This window comes from Poromitra crassiceps (assembly GCF_964638095.1).
Source record: "Poromitra crassiceps genome assembly, chromosome: 3".
Taxonomy (NCBI): Eukaryota; Metazoa; Chordata; class Actinopteri; order Beryciformes; family Melamphaidae; genus Poromitra; species Poromitra crassiceps.
Window position 1 is genome coordinate 70254588 of NC_139625.1, and position 18758 is coordinate 70273345.

At 41.2% G+C, this 18758-nt stretch overlaps 2 protein-coding genes across 2 annotated transcripts; one reads left to right on the forward strand and one right to left on the reverse strand.

The window, feature by feature from the left end:
• Positions 1-979: 979 nt before the first annotated feature.
• pacc1 (proton activated chloride channel 1) lies at positions 980-6606 on the reverse strand. Its single transcript, XM_083632442.1, has 8 exons — positions 6335-6606; positions 5617-5731; positions 4050-4259; positions 3514-3668; positions 3226-3368; positions 2725-2866; positions 2505-2612; positions 980-2413 (listed from the first exon to the last, which is right to left on the reverse strand). Exons 1-8 carry the CDS (start codon positions 6368-6370, stop codon positions 2252-2254), a joined length of 1071 nt encoding a protein of 356 aa, XP_083488568.1. The 5' UTR covers positions 6371-6606; the 3' UTR covers positions 980-2251.
• A 553-nt stretch (positions 6607-7159) lies between these two features.
• Positions 7160-18491, forward strand: nenf (neudesin neurotrophic factor). Its single transcript, XM_083634194.1, has 4 exons — positions 7160-7335; positions 7495-7555; positions 11779-11882; positions 16424-18491. The coding sequence occupies exons 1-4, from the start codon at positions 7195-7197 to the stop codon at positions 16598-16600; spliced, it is 483 nt and encodes a 160-aa protein (XP_083490320.1). The 5' UTR covers positions 7160-7194; the 3' UTR covers positions 16601-18491.
• The last annotated feature ends 267 nt before the right edge of the window (positions 18492-18758 follow it).

An 18758-nucleotide genomic window follows, 5' to 3' on the forward strand; every position in this document is an offset into this window, starting at 1 on the left:
AGCTTACCCTTTCTTAATTTATTATATTTATCACAGTGCATGAATACGTGTTCAGTGTTTTCAACAATATTACAGTGTGCACAGTCTTGAGAATTTACTTTTCCCAAAAGGAATAGTCTTATTTAAACCAGTATGCTCGAACGTTAGCCTGCATGATAGAACTACCACCTCCCTTCTATTTCTCCCTTGAAGACCCTGTGTTCTAACTGTCCTTTGAACTCTATCATATGTTCTGCCCTTAGTGTACTCATCCCACCTTTTCTGCCAAAGCTGTCACATTTTCTTTTTAATTAGAGCTTTACCTTCTCCTTTACCAAACGATATATATATCGTTTGGTATATCGTGCCCCATATTTAGTGATTCTTTAGCTATCTTGTCTGCGGGTTCATTGCCACAAAAGATCTTCCCTGATTGATTCCATACACTGTAAACTTAAAAGGACTGCTGCAGAGTCAATACACACCACCCTGTCTGGCCTCACTTCTTCCACCCACTGAAGACCAACAATCGCTGCCATCATCTCAGCCGTATAAAACCGCTAATTTATCTGAAAGTCTTGTTCCTATTCATTTGAAATTGTAGGATGTTTTCCCCACAGGTTGAACTTTGACCTGAGCTGCATTCAAGAACCGTTCATTCTTTTTCTTCTGATGCTCATTAATGGCGGTTGGCAAACATCTTTTTGTCCATTACCACCACCTTCTGAATTTTAGCAGTTTCACAGTATTCTATTTACATTGTGAAAAACGAAACGATGTCCAACCAAAGTGCTCCAAGTCATAATATTGTCCATTCTGTCACCCAGACTCATTTGTCTGAGTTTTCTCAAATGATTCCCTACCTCACTGTTCATAACACCAGTGGTGATACTAGCAAAGAAGAACGTACATTCCTTCCACTCTCTTTGTTACTAGTCTACTTATTATGATCAATAAAGAAGGATTTATTATTCACGTATTCATGTATTTGTTTTATTAATTCTCCAGCAGGTCTGTTCCTGTATTACTGTGGTTAACTGTTATGGTCTCACTGCTGAAATACACTTTTTTTATTTATTTTTTTACATACTTTTATACAACATGGAACACAGTCATATTCAAAATAAGGTTGACATAAATTAAAGTACAATCCAGATCATCCCAGATATTTCCCTTAAAGTCTTAGCATTAGCAACAGAGGATGTCATTTTTGAATAATGGTCGCACTGATAATAGATTTTGGAATGCATCATGTTAAAATAAAATAAAAACAACATATTTGAACATTTATACATAAGTTAGGCCTATGGCAGAGTTGTAAGAACAGTGTAAGTGTAAGAGGTCACTCCGATGGGGGGAAAAGTAGGCTACGGTAGTTCTTGATAATCCCTAGAGCTAACAATATAAACTGAATGCAGAAACAGTTCCACAATAATATATTGTGATATTAAGTTGATCGCACACTACATCACAGTGCGCTACCTTGAAAACAGTAGGGTACACAAACAAAAGACTCGCTGCGATCTTCCCTTCAGAACAGTATTATCAACATTTTTGCAATTTGTTGCAAAATTTCACATTTGTTCAGTTTTAGGTCTCAGAGATTAACAATGTCCATTAACAAACAACTTTTAAGTCTTAACAAACAAGTCCTCAGCTTTCAGTAACATTTTATTTTTTGTCGATATAAAATAGCATTTTCCAATCATGTTTTTGAAAGAATTGCTCTTTTGAAATTAACATAAATTAAATAAACATAAGTTCTCCCTTTTGTTAAGGAAATGATTGAGACCGCTTTAGATGTTTAGTTAGAACATGTGTGACACATCCAGCAGGTGAGTGACGACACAATTTTTACAGATAAGAATTCCCTGGTGTCCATAATCTTCACCACCGATTGCCAAATGGTGCAAGTAGTGATCTCGAAACACATGCAGGGGCGGCTGTAGCTCAGGAGGTAGAGCGGGTCGTCACTAATCGCTTTGGATGAAAGAGGTCGGTGGTTTGATTCCCGGCTCCTCTAATCTGCATGTCGAAGTGTCCTTGGGCAAGATAGTGAACCCCAAATTGCTCCTAATGGTGTGCCGGTGTATGAATGGGTGAATGTACCTACTGATTGTAAAGCACTTTGGATAAAAGCGCTATATAAATGCAGGCCATTCACCATTTTACATGCTAACGATCAGTCACAAAATAAATTCTTGAAGGCACTGCTGGTGATATAAATTGTATCATTGGTGCAAATGGTGTTGTTTTTTCAGAGCATTTCAGCTTAAGGTATTTGGTTCAGTTCCCTTGTTCTGTTCCGCAGATGTCTCTTCCGCATTTTGATGATCCACTGAACACTGAGTTTAGCAAAGTTAGAGGCCTTGAAGAGAGCCATGAAAACTCCACAGAGAATGGCTATGGAGTTCCAGGGATTTGCAGTTACTATCTGTTTGGAAGGAAGCAAACCGGTGTTACAGAGATGAGGATTAGGGTTAAGGGTTCAGAATGGAATAGGGAGAATGTCAGTGACAACTTACCAGTCGGATTTCTTGCATAAAAGGATCCCGCCATTCAAACACAACAAAGAAAAGCTGATTGGTTTTCTCTGCGACAGGCCTTTTGTCATTGAATTTCACCACACCGGACTGAAAGTTCCAACATATAACATCTATTTTTTACATCGACAGTCACACCTCTATGCAAAAGTGAAATTCAAAGGATGATGAAAATGGGTTGAACACACAAATAAAAAGATACCTCTTGCCGAAACTCCACAGCTTCGTTGCTTTTCCCGGATGTCCTCACTAGAGACATCTTGACCCAGGTCCTGAATCCTCCAGAGAACGTCCACATGGAGTAATTCCTCTCACAGTCCATCATGAACTCTGACTTATCTGCACTGGAGAGTCAGGAGGCACAGCTGAAACTTTACTATTTGCTTCTCTCAATGAGACAAACTTATCAGACAATCTTAACTGGGTCAAACAGCATTTGCAAATCTTTCTTTTTTTATTTGTTTGAACAGGCATGAGTACCAGATATCTGGCTTTTCAGATAGTCTAAGGAAAGTTGTCAGATTAAATTGACTTTCAAATATTTTCCTGTGTTCCCAGACTTCCCCCAGTTCCCATTTGTGTTACATGTTTTATGTTGCAAGCCCCTTGACCACCAGCAAAACAAAACAATGGAGAAAAGGTATTTACAGTACATATCAGCTGTCACACCAGTCAGACCTTATACATCAATGCTTGCTGTTACCTTTCATACAAGTCACTATACTTGGCAAAAAGCATGTAAGTGATGGCGCTGAAGTCCTCTTCTGTTTCATTGTGAGTGAACTGCATGAAGATTAGTTCTTTTTTTCTGACTTCAGATGGGCCGCGGACCACCAGAGCTTTTCTCTATGGTAGAGAAGTTAAGAGTTAAGTTAAGAAGTTCAGATCTGCTTTTGAAACAAAGAGATCACAATGTGGCCAATTTCACAGACATATACTGTACATAGTATGATATACTAAGTATATGGCAATTCATGGCAGCATCTCTGACCTGTGTCTGATTAGTGAACGGCCCTCTGTAAGTCACTTCTTCCATCTTACAGTCTCCTTCCTGAGGTTTCCCTGGGTCCACTAAAGGAGGGATGTAGTCATGGTAGTGGTGCTTACAACTCAACAGCTGAGCTCTCCCGGGGTACAGAGCGATACCTGCTCAGAAACAAAACACACCATCAATCAAGTATGAGAAGCCTACTGAAGACAAAAGAGCCCAGCAAGCACCTTACGGACAACGAAGTGGCACTGGCTGCCACTTTGAAGCACACTGGCTGCTATCTGCTAACCAGGGATACTCAACTTGCTTTGCCCAGGGGCCACTTATAAGTGCCTGGGCGGCAAGCTGGCGGCGCGATTTGACAATTTAGCTGGAATTCAGTCAAACTTTATTTAACGTTGTTTTCATTGTGAATTAGAAAATGGTCGGGGGGCCACTCTGCACCCTATCGCGGGCCGCATCTGGACCCCGGGCTATCACTGTGCTAACCCATTCAATGGCCCCAGATTATCCCCCTGTTCATTATTTATACATACCAGGGGGTGTGAAGGAGTCAACCTCTTTGTAAGTGACGGACATGACGGGGTGGTTGAGTTTCTCCAGGTACTCAGTGATGGTCTGGTAGGCCAGGAACACCGCCACCGCCGTCAGCAGCAGGTAGATGAAGATCAGAACCACAGTGAACACGTTCTTCAGGCAGGCTTTACTGAACCTCGTGGACGGGCTGCTTTCCCTCAGGTCATCCTCTGAGACAAGGAAAGGGGAACAGCAGGACAATTGTGAGGGAAGTGTAAAGACCCAGCATTTTCTGTCTTAAAAGGTAACTTGCCACCAGTAGTGGTGAATAAAACGGTGGATAATATCAGTTTCCACTGTTCCACTGACAGGGTTTTTTGAAGCCAATACCAATGTTTAGACTTAAAGGGACAGCTCACCCTAAAATCCAAAATACATATTTTTCCTCTCACATTTAGTGCTATTTATCCATCTATATCGTTTTGGGATAGGTGCCTGAGTTTTGGAGATATCGGCCGCAGACATGTCTGTGATTTTTAGTATGTGTATTGGATTTATTTTGTGTTTATTTTCAAGCTCTTTTAATGTGTCATCTTCTGTGTGTGTGAGCTGCTGTAACCAGTGAGTTTCCCACTTGTGGGATCGATCAATAAAAGCTATCGTATCGTACAAAGTTGACAGGGGGGGTCTGAAAAGTCATTGGCAACAAAAAAAAACTGTCTTCCTGCTGGTTAATTTGAATCCCACTCACTACTTCACGGCAAGAATAAACACAGGCACAGTCCAGTTTATAAAGTTTAGAGTTGTGGATGTTTAATCAAGGCAGGGAGTTACAGCACAGGCAAACAGATTGATTGATGTTTGGCTTGTTGAGGACTTGACATGGTTTCTGGAAAACAATAGAAAAATAAAACAAGGACGCAAAGGGCATTACAAGTGAATTGCATTAGCATGACTGACCTGTCTTGATAACGCTCGATGTGGTTGATGGAGCATGCTTTATTTTGATACTGCAGACATTTAGTGATTGTTGTTGTTTGGGCCTTGTGTAAAGTTATTATCGCCAAAATGTATGACAAATTCCACAGCAGCTGCAGGGGTGCTGCTCACCATATTGTAACATCAGAGTTGCTGAACCAATACTCAGTAATGGTGTAATTACTCAGTAATGCAGTAGTACTGCATACAACATTGGGGAGTGACAGTGACACTGATGTGTCAGGGAAGAAGAAGGAAGGGGGGGGGGGGGGACTGAGAGCGAGTTCTGATCCTGAGCAATTTAGTTATAATCACTTGATGAACAAAACTTTGGTCAAAATATAAGACGGTGTTATGTGGTTCATTTGAATGTCAATGACTTTTCAAGCACTTGTAAAATGGGCTATTTTCAAGGTATTCCAGTACTTGAATTTCTTTCCTCAAAATCCAAGCACTTCAAGAACCTTGTATAAACCCTGTATAATGTATACTTATCTATTTTTTGTGAGAGGTTAATAAAAAATAGTTTAGAGGATTTGGTCCCCACTGGGGCAACCAATACCAGAAACATATGACTATGAATGCACAATGTAACATGATGTTGGTTACCTTGGGCGTCACCTGGTGAGATGTAGCCATTGGGCTCATATGGCTCCAGGTCATCAGTGACATCTTGACATCGTGTCTCACCTTCATCATCATCATCACCACCATCATCATTGAACTGTAACGATAAAAACAGTCAACTTTAGCAGATAATAGGAGTAGAGAGAATGTGTTGATGACTAGTCAAAATTATATAGGCTATCTATTACAGGAGGCTGAATAAAAATCTGTGATAAAAGACTAACCATTATGATTGTTGTAATTAAATATAGACCTATTTGTAATAATGCCATGGTGAGCTATAATTATTATAAATATAGATATCACAGTCAAGTCAACATTTTGACTAGTAAGATATCATATTGCAGATATTTAGATAGCCTAGATCATTATAAACATTGTGTAACTGTTTAATAGTCCTAGATATAGGCTATACCTTGGGGGTTTTGTTGTGATAACTGGCTATAAGGACAGATGTTGCCTTTGATAGTGAAACATGTCAAAAACATGCAGTCAGCTCATCTCACATGGCTGTTGTTATTACATAACACGTCAGCTGTGCAGTCACATGATATAAAGTGCGCTCTACACAAGCTTTTATTTTCATTCCGTAAAAAGGTTAAAATACCTGTAGCAGGTTATTGGTTATTAATACAAACCTAAAATATAAGGGGACTCCTACTGCAAACAGTGAGTAACGTTAAGCACAGCTGTAACTTACCGCTTGGTATGACCGGGAGCTTTCGTTCCCAATCATTCCGGTTCGCTTATTCAGTAAATAAACCTATTCGGTCTTGCTTTGCAGGAGGAAAGTTAGGCGATTCAGGCGACGTCACAAAACAAACTTTAATAATAGCGACATTTTTTAGGGAATGGTGTTGTTTTCTCCTGGCTCGCTGCGGGTCCAATTTCCGCTCAGACGGAGACACGGGGGGTTGGTGACGATAAAGGCCCATCCCATATCCCATGATCAACTACCAGCAGGCGGGCAGCACCACCACAGGCCGAGCTCCAACTCCAAAACAATGCACATATCATTCCCTACCTTGGCTCCCTTGCCTTGCTGCCTACCTCCTTCTGTTGATAACTAACGGTGCATTCAAGTGCTCCTCGTAATTTAATCTTATTTCGCAGCCATCCATTTTCTCCAATGACATTTCAGAAAACACGATGAAGACTTGTAGCCTATTTTCTTTCCACTGAATCAACAAGTTGGATCATGAGTTTTGGTCAGTAGAAAAATATCATTGTCATCCTAGTGCACACATTCATCTCCTCCCTAAAAACAACAAGCCATAATAGTGTTAATAATAAATCACCGGTACAGGTGCTAGCCAAATGTTAGCCTAATTAACAAGAATGACGAAATTAACCAGTGGATGTGGTTTTTGTGATGGATCCACAGAATTAAAGGGGAGAGAATGTGCATTCGCTCTGTTGGGTTGTTTATGCGCGCTTTCTTGCCAGGCGACACCTAAACGCAGCATGAGCGCCAGAGGGAAGTGGACCGAAGTGGAGGAGAGGAGCCTGCATTGCGCGCTGTGATTTCCGCATTCAGTTCGTCCAAACAGTGAACTTGCCATGGCAACAGTGCAAGTTTGTGTTATGTTGATCGCTCTTTGTACCACATTAGCGGACGACATTAAATTAAAACATAAACCTGCCACCAAACCTGTGAGATTATTCACTGAGGAAGAGCTGAAAAGATACGATGGCAGTGGGGTAAGTGTGTGCGTGTGTGTGTGTGTGTGTGTGTGTGTGTGTGTGTGTGTGTGTGTGTGTGTGTGTGTGTGTGTGTGTGTGTGTGTGTGTGTTCGTGCGTGCGTGCGTGCGTGCGTATGCGATGATTTATCTCATTCTTCCTTGTTCTGACTGTTTTAGGAGGGACAGCCCATCTACATGGCAATAAAAGGAGTGGTGTTTGACGTTACCAAGGGAAAAGGTAACCAAAACACACTCACTGAACCTTTGAGATAATTCATGATTTCCCAGATACAGAAACAGGTAGCAAGTTACTTTGTATTCACCCAAATAAAAATGTGAAACTGAAATGGACACAGTAATGCCAGAGACAGTCCAAATCATTCTCATCAACAGATGTCTTTGAATTCTGCAGACATTGAAAATGCATTGACACAACTACAGTACAGAATTAATTGATTTAGATGTTGCATTTAGCTAGATGTTGCACTTGTCTGCGACCAATAATTTATTTAATTATGTTCTCAAAGTTTTTCACGACCCCCATTTGATAAGACTGTGTCCCAGGGTCCATCTGATAAGATTTTTGCTTTTTAATGTTTTATTAAAGGTCCCATACTGTGAAAATCGGTTTTGATTGGGTTTTGTGGTTTGTATAAACTTGGAGGTGTTATAACGTCTGTAAAAGTATAGTCTTGCTGGCCAGCCTCCTCTCCCTTCTGTCCGAGGAGTCTGGCGCCACAGGTCTCCATAGTGGGATTGCGATGGGCGGCGCTTAGCGGCAGTGCCCTTGGAAAATAGTTTCAAACAATCCAACTTGCCGTTTTCAGCGTGTAGCAACGAGCTAGCGTGTAGGTTTCTGCCGTTAGCTTGCTAGCTAGTTAGCATTGTTGTTTTCCCTGAGGCAGCAGGGGACTATTTACAGCAACACACAGGGAGGCGGGAGCGGAAGCCATTCTGATTGACATGGTCGGAGCCAATGCCAGAGCTTCTTAAGCGTTAAGTGGGGAGCGGAAATCCGGCAGCGTCTGAAACCAATGCCTCCAATGGGAGAGCAGAGTAGAGCAGGGGAGGGTTTATCCCAGTTATGGAGACCTGTGGCGCCAGACTCCTCGGACGGAAGGGAGAGGAGGCTGGCCAGCGAGACTAGTAAAAGTATGAAATCACTTGCTACAGTCATTCCTCTGCCACAAGATGGAGCCACAGGAGAGGGCGGTTCAGAGTTCCAGAATTTGCATGGCTTTTACTACGTAGGTTGCCGCCAACCAATAGGCGTCGAGCTAAAAATTCACAGGGCCCGCACAGAGCCTGCCCCCTTACAGCCCTGTCCTACAACGAGACTCCGACAGCTGCCTGGCCTGCCTGGAGGAACGCTGTTGTCTCGGTCCATGTCTGTTGGCTGCTGTGTTGAACAATGAACTGAACCCATGGGTAAGTGTCGCCACTTTGTGGTTGTACAGTTATATTAGTTGTATTATATGTACAGGGTTTGAAAACATAATTTAATTCTGTTGGGAACAGATGCACGTTAGTGGTGTACGGCTTATCTGCCGGCCTATGAAATGGAGGCTGAGCCTGGTGAGCCACAACAACTGTGCTGCAGCCTTACTGTAGGCTAACCTCAACCAGCTAAAACAAACACCTTGTCCCAGTGGCATGGGCGTTAATTAGGACAAGGTTATGGACTAGTTGCAACTTGCAACAAGCTAATTGAGCTAATGTTAGCGTTAGCCGTTAGTTAGCATGCTAGCCAAGCTAATAGCTTCTCTGGCTGACTGGACACATAACAGAAGACAACCGACCAGTAACTGTACTATAAAGGTAACATTACTTTGGTGACCAGGGACTATATTGTCACCATGGACATTTTACTTCTAACACTAAAATAATGGAAGATAGCCTACAGTAGTTACTGGCTGAGCAGCATAGCATTTCACTTCTGTTTGCAGCTCTGGTAAGCCTGTTTTGTAAACAGTTGTTGTCGCAGCCATAAAACATGAATAATGACAATAATGACAAGAAATACTACTTCTCTGGAGGTTATCATGTCCTATTTTCCTTGAGACAGTTGGAAACATTTAGAATACATAGTTATTGAGGCTGTAGTTTGTGGGTAATATAGTTTTGGATTGCAGATTTCAAAGTTGAGCTAACTTTCCTGTTTGTGCCACTAGTACAACCAGTCTGACGTCCCCACCTACCAAGAGAGACCATCCAGGACAGTAGACGTCTTGAGGAGGAAGAGGATGAAGATCCTGCCATCTGCTTAGCTGACTCAGTACGGTATGTTCACCAACACATTTTTATTGTACACACAAAACTTTGTAAATATGAAAATTCAATACATATAAAAATGTTATAGAATAACCTATACATGAAAATCGCTAATTTGCTACATACAGTAGTATGTGATGACCCCCGTTCACAGTCCTGTGTGCAGCCACATCTCCTGGTAGAGGCAGTCCCATCCAAGGCAGCTGGCAGCATCGGAGAGCTCACTGCACACACACACGCACACGCACACGCACACGCACACGCACACGCACACGCACACACACACACACACACACACACACACACACACACACCGATATCTTTACTCTGACCTGCAACCGAGAAGTCCTCAAGCTAGCTAGCTGACAAAGGATCTGTCTGTAGGTTAGACATTGAGTGTTTTTGTGTGTGTCTTTTCTATAATAAAATAATTTGATTCTGTAAGAAGTCAGTGTGTTACGGTTTCTCTACATGAAAGTGTAATAAAGTAGAACACAATTACTTTACTCAAATTTATTGTCATGTACAGTAGTATCCATGTTAGCCATATTTGGCAAATCAATCCCTGCACAGAATACACAACTAACTGCTATATACTGTAATGATACCTCTAAGCTGTAAGGGTCCATAGTCTGATTTTGTTCATTGCATTCTGAAGTGAGAACACATTAACATATAAACATACACGCCAAGATGATCCTGAACAGGCGGATTCAACCTAAAGGAATGTGAACGGGTAACTGTTATTGCATTTCTCAAGCTTTATAACAGGGATGCTCAACTTGCTTTGCCCGGGGGCCACTTTCATGAAACGATAGGAGGCCAGGGTCCAGTTAATAAACAAACAATATCCAATTTTCTGTAGTGGATTGTAGGTTTTTGGGGTGTCTGGATAGTAGTTAGGTTAAGTTAGTTAGGTTAAGTACATACATGTGCCATGGGTAGCGAGCAGATGACAATATTTGACAATTCAGTTGAAGCTCAGTCAAACTTTATTTCACGTTCGTTTTTATTGTGAATTCGATTCTAATTCACAATGAAAACTAACGTGAAATTATTAGAAAATGGTCGGGGGCCACTCTGCACCCTGTCACGGGCCGCATCTGGCCCCTGGGCCACAAGTTGAGTATCACTGCTTTATAAGAACATTACAATGACAATGACATTTATTATTTTGCACAGGCAATTTAGAGTAGATGTGAGTAATGTTACTGTACAGACTATTGTAACATACAACAAACTATAAAGGTATCAACTCAAGAAGTACATGTTATACACGGGTGGAATGACCAAGCCTCCATGTCATGCAGTTATTGACTATTTCAGCTAGTTGTAAAACTGATGAACTAGCTTTATTGCTGAACGACACTGGCATGAATTAGCATTATAACAGTCATGCCCAAATTAATAGATAGCATAGGACACAATAACCATTATTGTTTACATGTGTCATGTCAATATTTGTATCCTTTGATGAGTCTTCACATCAATTTGATGCATTTGAATGTAAATGAACGTTATATGCGTATGTCTGCTGTGGATTAGCCAGTCGGCAGCAGTACATCCACACACAGCAGCCAAGCTAGGCGTTTCTTGCTTATTAAAAAGGATCCCCATTATCTGCCGCCTAGACAACAGCTAGTCTTCCTGGGGTCCAAATATAGTGATAATATAATAATATAGCGTTAGTGATAATAGCCGTGACAGACAAGGAAATCTGTAGTTTTGCAAGCTTACTATGCTAACGTTGGCTACACAAGCCAAAGCTAAGATAAAAACACACTCCACTTACCGCACCGACAGAGGATAAATACAAGAAAAAAAATCGAGGTGTCTCCAAATCCCAAACATAATCCATGACCTTATTTTAAAGACCACTGACAAATGTTTAAAACAGCCAAAAAACACAATATGGGACCTTTAATGTTTTATTACTGAAAGTGTATGAAACCTATGACCAAAATAGTCATCCATTCTGTCATTGTGTTACTTTGTGTTGGAATTATAGTGAAAATAAATGATTCCCCTTTTTGCTGAGGGTCCCCTGTAACCTCCTCAAGGCTCAAGGTCAAGGACCCCTGGGTGTCCCCAGACACCACTTTTGGCTTATTTCCACCGCTGGTATTAGCACGGCCCCACCCAGCTCGTCTCGCTTTGAGAACCACTGATCTATCATTTCATTGATTGCAGAGTTTTATGGGAAAGGCGCACCGTACAACGCCCTGGTTGGTAAGGATTCGACAAGAGCTGTGGCCAAGATGTCGCTCGACCCAGCCGACTTGACATCTGACACTGTGAGTCGGTGGTTGAGATGGTATTCTGGCACTGGGAACACTGGGAAAGGGCACATTTCCAGTAGCCTGGGTAAACCCAGCCTCCACGTGACCTCTATGTACTATCTGTCATGAAACTTATGCTACAGGCATAGCCTGTGACGTCACGTTGAAGGCCGGGTTCACCGAGGCTACATTTCCAGTGTTAGGTTAGTCCATTACTATAGACCTTATTCGACTGATGTAACTCACGTACGGGCATGCCCACCGCCGCCATATTGTTGACATTTCCGCGACGCTCACTGTCAAAAGTGACTGACAGCCTGGTGATAGTAGCAGCAGCAGGAGTATGCTAGCCACCATTACTAGCCTATTTAATACAGTTTTTACTGCGTCAGGAGCTATTTCACAACAGCAATGGTGTGCTGTGTAATAATACACGGCTGTAGAAATAGCAGCAAATAAAAGCCTGGGTGTTAGTTTTTAAGCAATCCCTACTGTCCGCAAACGTGAAGGGAAAGAGACAGAGGCTAACATTAGTAGCAAACATTGGGCTAACATGCAAGAAAGCATGAAGCGTCAGATCCTATCAAACATTTAACGTTAAGGTTATTTACCTTTGCTGTGACAATGTTTGATGATGATGTCGTTGGTGGCACAAAAGTAAGAATGTCACAGACCTAGCCATAGATGAAATAGTTATAGGACTCAAGGGATTTGAAAGCCTTCAGCTCCTGAGACGTGTATGCCAATACTGTATTCACAAGGTAGTTATAAATGTCTGGTACGTTATACCTGGTCACCTGGCAATATAATGAGTTATCTTTACTCATGGTGGCTGTCCTTTTTTTTATTAGTACAGCAGATAAGTGGAAGAATCGTTCACTTTGTGATGCAAGCATGAAATTTTGCACAAACACTCTCCAAGGGCCACTTTTGAAAAAGGGCGCTGGCCACTCAAAAATCCAAGATGGCAGACACGTGTTGTACTAAATGAGCATGTAACCTATGTTTGGTAACATAAAATGTTTTATGAGTCTCACATTTCTTTATTATAAGTGTTATTTTTGTCATAACTACTATGTGAACTGCTGTAGCAAAGATGGTGTGTAAGATGGCCACCCTAAAACTCTAAAATACATAGAAACCCAGTTTTTGGGTCTATACATAGGTTTTTGGGGTTGTGGATGAAAGGCGCTGGCCACTCAAAAATTAAATATTGCGACCATTTTTCAAGATGACCGCCATTTCTATCGAATGCTCATCATATCAATGTAATTATTTTGAGTAAACAGTCTGTTTATGGTATAAACCAAGGTTTTGGGGTTCATATAATTGAGAAGGAATGTTACTTTGCCTGAAACAGCTAGTTGAAAATAGCTGGCGTCGTCAAAGATGGCGTCCAAGGTGTCCACCACAAAACAAATATTTTTAATATCTCAGTAACTAATAAAGAGAGACACACTTCTTTGGTCCAACCCAAGGTTGTTGGGGCCAAGGAATTAGATAGACAATTTGTTTTGGCCCTAAGTACCACCTAGGATTAAAAAAATATATATCCATGTCTGCCCCCATGGGTTAGGGTTAGGGTTAGTCATTGGTATTTGTTTGTTTACAAAGCCATCCTGGGCCAGCTACCAATTTACTTAAGCACCTTGCTCACTCAATCTAGAGGTGGTCATTACAATCTGAGATCAAAAACTTCTATCTCGTATCATATCATCTTGTTCCTACTGTGAGAACTGAGTTTGGGAAACATGCCTTTAGCTATGCTGCTCCTTTCTCCTGGAACCTGCTACAAAAGGATTTGAAATTACATTCCCTCATTAGGATGGATCATTTCAAAGAACAAATTGGACAACTGCTGGCAAAGGAGTGCTCATGTTTTTAAATTTGCCTTTATTTCAATTGCGAACCAATTTTATTTACTTCTCGTGTCACTCTATTGTCTTGTATTTTTTACTTGTGTTCGTTTTAATGTATTATGTAGAATTAACTGTGTGCTGCTTTCTGGGCCAGGGCCCACTTGAAAAAGAGATGGAAATCTCAATGTGATTACCCTGGTTAAATAAAGGATAAATTAAATTAAATTAAAAATGAAAGCCAAAAGCACAATAACCCTCTAATTGTCCATAAACGTATGGAACATGTTGTCAAAAATATAGGGTTGGGGCCCTAAATACTGTAACATCCCCACACATCCCCCACCAGTTGAAAAAACTGGTGCTGAACTAAAAGAGACTCAAGGTAAAGAAAGGAATGTCTGCATCAGTATATTGAATAACTAAGTAGCCTATTTAGTGTATAGTAGCTTACAGTTATAAAGTGTTCCCAAAAAATACAGTTTCTCAGTAGTAAGGCACTAGTGAGAAATACAGCAATGAGCGAACAGTGTGACCACATGCCCTGCTCTCCCCTACATAAAGCAATCTTATTTAACCATTCGACTTCCTGTGTAATTCCTTGTCACTACTGTATACAAGGTGAGGTGACCATTAAGACAGTCAGACACAGTTTCTGGGTTGATTTGTCTTACTGCCTGGTTGTGTGCCAGGGTGAGACCTGCCAACTGAAACTACGATATGGAGACTCTTGAGACTGTGTGCGTGTGTGTGTGTGTGTGTGTGTGTGTGTGTGTGTCCATGTGCCATCTGTGTGCGCAGGCATGCCTGCCTGCAGGCAGTGTGTGTCATAATATCCTGAGGATGATGTAAAGCAGATAGAGGAAGGAGAAGAGGCCCCAAAGTGTCACAACTCATTTAGCAAACAATCTCCTTTCTTTGTTACTTCTTCTCATCCACCCTTCCTCTTTTTAAATTCAGCTCTTCTGCTTGAAACTCTCCTCCATCTGTTCATACTTGCCTTTGCTACCACCCTCTCCTTCCTACCTCCTCTCACCTTTTCTTTTGCACCACAGGTTTCAAAAATGTATTAAACGTGGGTAATTTACAGCAGGGCGATGTGGGAAATTAGGACTTTAATCATGAGAGAGATAACGAGCAAAAGAGTGGAAGAGAGATACAAAGTATGGAGACAAGATATGTGGGTTTTTATCCTCATCTAGACTTGGACAACTAAACTACCATTTTTTGGGGATTGATTTCTGATTAAGGCCGAGGGGCAATCCTTTTACCTCAAAGTGATACCGCACATTCAGGTATGGGATACAACTAGGTTCGGGTGACCTACACCTATCCCGATCATTCATTCAGTGTCATTAGTCCCGTGTGATCTGTACACCTTCCGGGTAAGTATACATGAACGAGTCATGTATAGCCCCGCTTGGCTCTCCCACGCTGGCACACCCTGTCAATTCAGGTGCGGCTATCTAGCTACATCAACTTACTATTATTACTAGCTAATTGATTGGGGGCTGTTAGACAGCATTTGGGACACTAACCTATACTATCACTATTCATCACAGTATTAGTAAAAGTAGATCAGCTCACACTGAACCCCATGCTGAGTTCCACAGCAGTGATGTCACCAGTGTGCCCTGGTTGCGCGCTGACATTCACTCTATTAAACTAAGCTAAATTGTGCTCTGACAAGAAAACGAATAGCTCTATTGGAATCCACAACCCCAAAAACCTATGTATAGACCCAAAAACTGGGTTTCTATGTATTTTAGATCATGAGATATCATCACAGTTAGTTTTATGGCGGCCATCTTGCACGCCATCTTTGCTATAGCATTTCACATAGTAGTTATGACAAAAATAACACTAATAATAAAGAAATGTGAGACCCATAAAACATTTTATGTTACCAAACATAGGTTACATGCTCATTTAGTACAACACGTGGAAGCCATCTTGAAAAAGATGGCCAGCGCCCTTTTTCAAAAGAGTGGACCTTGAAGAGTATCTGTGCCAAATGTCATGCTTGCATCACAAAGTGAACGATCCTTCTGAAATATGCAATTATCTGCTGCACTATATAGGGGTACACACCTCCGACCAAACTTAAGTTTTCATCACTTCTCTTTGACGATGCCATAACTGTTGCTATACATTCAGTTAAACTAGCCGGCCAGACTATGTTACGGCTACGGTTCGTCAACAATATGGCACCGTCCGGGGTTAGCGAATAAGGTCTATTGTTTCAGCACGTGCACATTCAGTCAAGGTTTGAAGGTTTTACTAATAAATGACTGATAAATCTATGACGGAATTTCCTCTTTCCCAGTCAGAGTTGGTAAAGAGCAGCAGGGAGGAGGACAATATTAAGGAGCTCAAACCTTGTTTTTCTGCCTTTCGCTTTTCCTCATAGGCTACAAAATTAAAGATAAAAAAATGTTTTTAATCAAAATTGCAATGGACCACATCACCTCATGCTGCACTAGGCAAGATTCTGATGTTAAAAAAAATGCCTAAAGCACAAACTAGGGCTGTAAATTTGCCCAAATGATATTCTGGTGTCAGGTAGGCTATACAGACACTTTCTCCACTCCCAGGAAGTCATACATTGAAACGTAACAGCTGTCGGTGATTGAGCTAGTAGTAAGGTTAAATGTAATAATGTTGCACACGTTGTAAAAAGAGTTCCCTCTTCATCCACAGTCGGGCCTTACCGAAGAGGAGCTGCAGTCTCTGGACAGTGTATTTGAAGGCACGTACAAAAGCAAGTATCCCATCGTGGGATACACAGCATCCCGTATCCTCAACCAGGACGGAAGTCCAAACGAAGGCTTCAGACCGGAGGAACAGCCTCAGTTTCCAATCAAAGAGGAGTTTTAGTCTCGCTTCACCGTCTGTAAAGGATACTTTGTTTATTTTCCTTTTCTTATAGAAGAGTGTCTTAGCTCTTTGAATATTTTCTCTTCACTTGATCAGAATCAGAACCACATGTGCCAAGAACATCTTTCTGTCACTGGTGCCAAGACAAGTGCCACTGAGTACAACAGCACCTCACATACAGTGGGGGCCAGTTACAGTATGTATGTGTTATATATGTATATGTATATGTTATGTACGGTATATGTAATATATATCATATACCTATGATAGATATTTTCTATTCACATTTACTTGAACTTAAGGTTTTTATGCTCACAGGTCCCAAGAAATCAATTCAAAACATGCTGGGCCATATCTTATGTCCAGTGCAAGGGCAAATCTTTGCTAATTTCTAGCATTCAAAATCTCAATATTTTTCTTTCAATTACCACTGGGGTCAGTACATCAAAGGACATGTTTCAGCATCCCAGTGATCTTGAGTGCTAGACTCTAGCAAAGATTTCCTCTTGCACTTGCACTGGGCATAAGATAATGGCCCACTCACTGTATCTTTCTATCTGCATGGTCAGCAATATGAAAGCTGTTTTTCTCACTTCCTCAAATGTTTTTGGAACATGCAAGGTTTTGAGCTATGACAATATTATATCACAATATTATATCATAGGATTTAGATTTTCTTCTACTTCTTCATTCCACTGGGCAAAGTCAAAAGGGCAAATTAAAGTGATAATACGGAAGATTTCAATTTTGTTCTCTTAGGTGACACCTATTGGCGATGAGTGGTAATTGCAGGTGAGATCCAAACAGTGTTATTATGTGACATTACTCAGTTTGTTCGGCCATAGTAACCACCCGTAATGCTAGCAGAGACTGGAAAAAAGTATCTTGTTATCCTACTTCACACAAGAGTTGTCAGGAACCTACAGTAAGTAACAGAGCAAGTCTATTGTGTTAGCTCCGCCCACCCTGTGTCACCACAGACACCAAGTTCATAAATGCTGCAATACTTAAAATGCGAAGGCTTCCATCAATGGGCCATACGCTCAATCACCATTGTGTTGAAGCCCCAATCAGTAAGATTTTTGACATTTTTTACTGTAATATAAGAGCTTTTTAGTCATAGGACATGGTAGATTGACTTGTAATAGGGAGACTCTCAACTTTATTTATCCCACACCGCCCTCCATTGGCCAGCCCTGGGACTAAGCAGGTTGTCTGCCACGTCCTGTGGCAATAAAAAAAAAGAAAGAAAAGGATGCGCGCATGCGCTGTAGCCTACAGCGGAAGCGCTGTCTTCATGAAAACAAGGAAGTAACTCGATTCGGATTTGCTACGAAAATGATGTTTCACGGAACTATGGATTATTATTTCATCACGTGGTGAGTACCCGATGTCACAACATGTACATAGAGCTTTCTTGCGCTGTGTTTTGTTGACTTTGAACGGCGATATCGTTATCGATACTATTGCACCCAGAGGGCGCAGTTTCTCCAATAGCAAAACTTGGAAAACTTGCTGAATGGGGCTTTAAGTCACTATCAGATAGATAGTGACTCAACAGACATTTATTTAGATGATTATTATCACGTTAACTCAACACATGAGTTGAATCTGACATTGGTGTTTATTTATTCAATAGAATAACTTGAACAAATGAATGAAATACCAGACCACCTGTTCAGAAGGACAGTGCACTGACCAATCAGATTCAGTTGATTAAATAACGACATGTACATACAGGTGCTCATATGAAGTTGATTTTGACATGAAACGATGATGACAAATGTATTAAAATCAAGTTCAATTGCATATTTATGGAATATAAAACCTTATGCTCTGATGCAGTAGGAATGTTTACATTATTTTCTGCTAGATCTTTGTATGATTAAAGTCTCTAAATCCCAAAGTTTTCAGACTTTGTTTGCATTCAATTCACCACAAAAACATGCTCTAACTTATTATTATATCTTCATGGCAGCCCATCCCTCTCTCATGTCATTTGCAGACACCATACTGTAAATAGGACCTGGAGCCTATATACCCTAACATGCTGAGGTCAAAGGTCACAGCGGCCAAGGTGCTGACGGAGACAGGTGATTGTCTTTGGGCAGGACTGTGCGTTGTCATAGTGTGTGATAGTAACTGAGTCAAGCCTCCC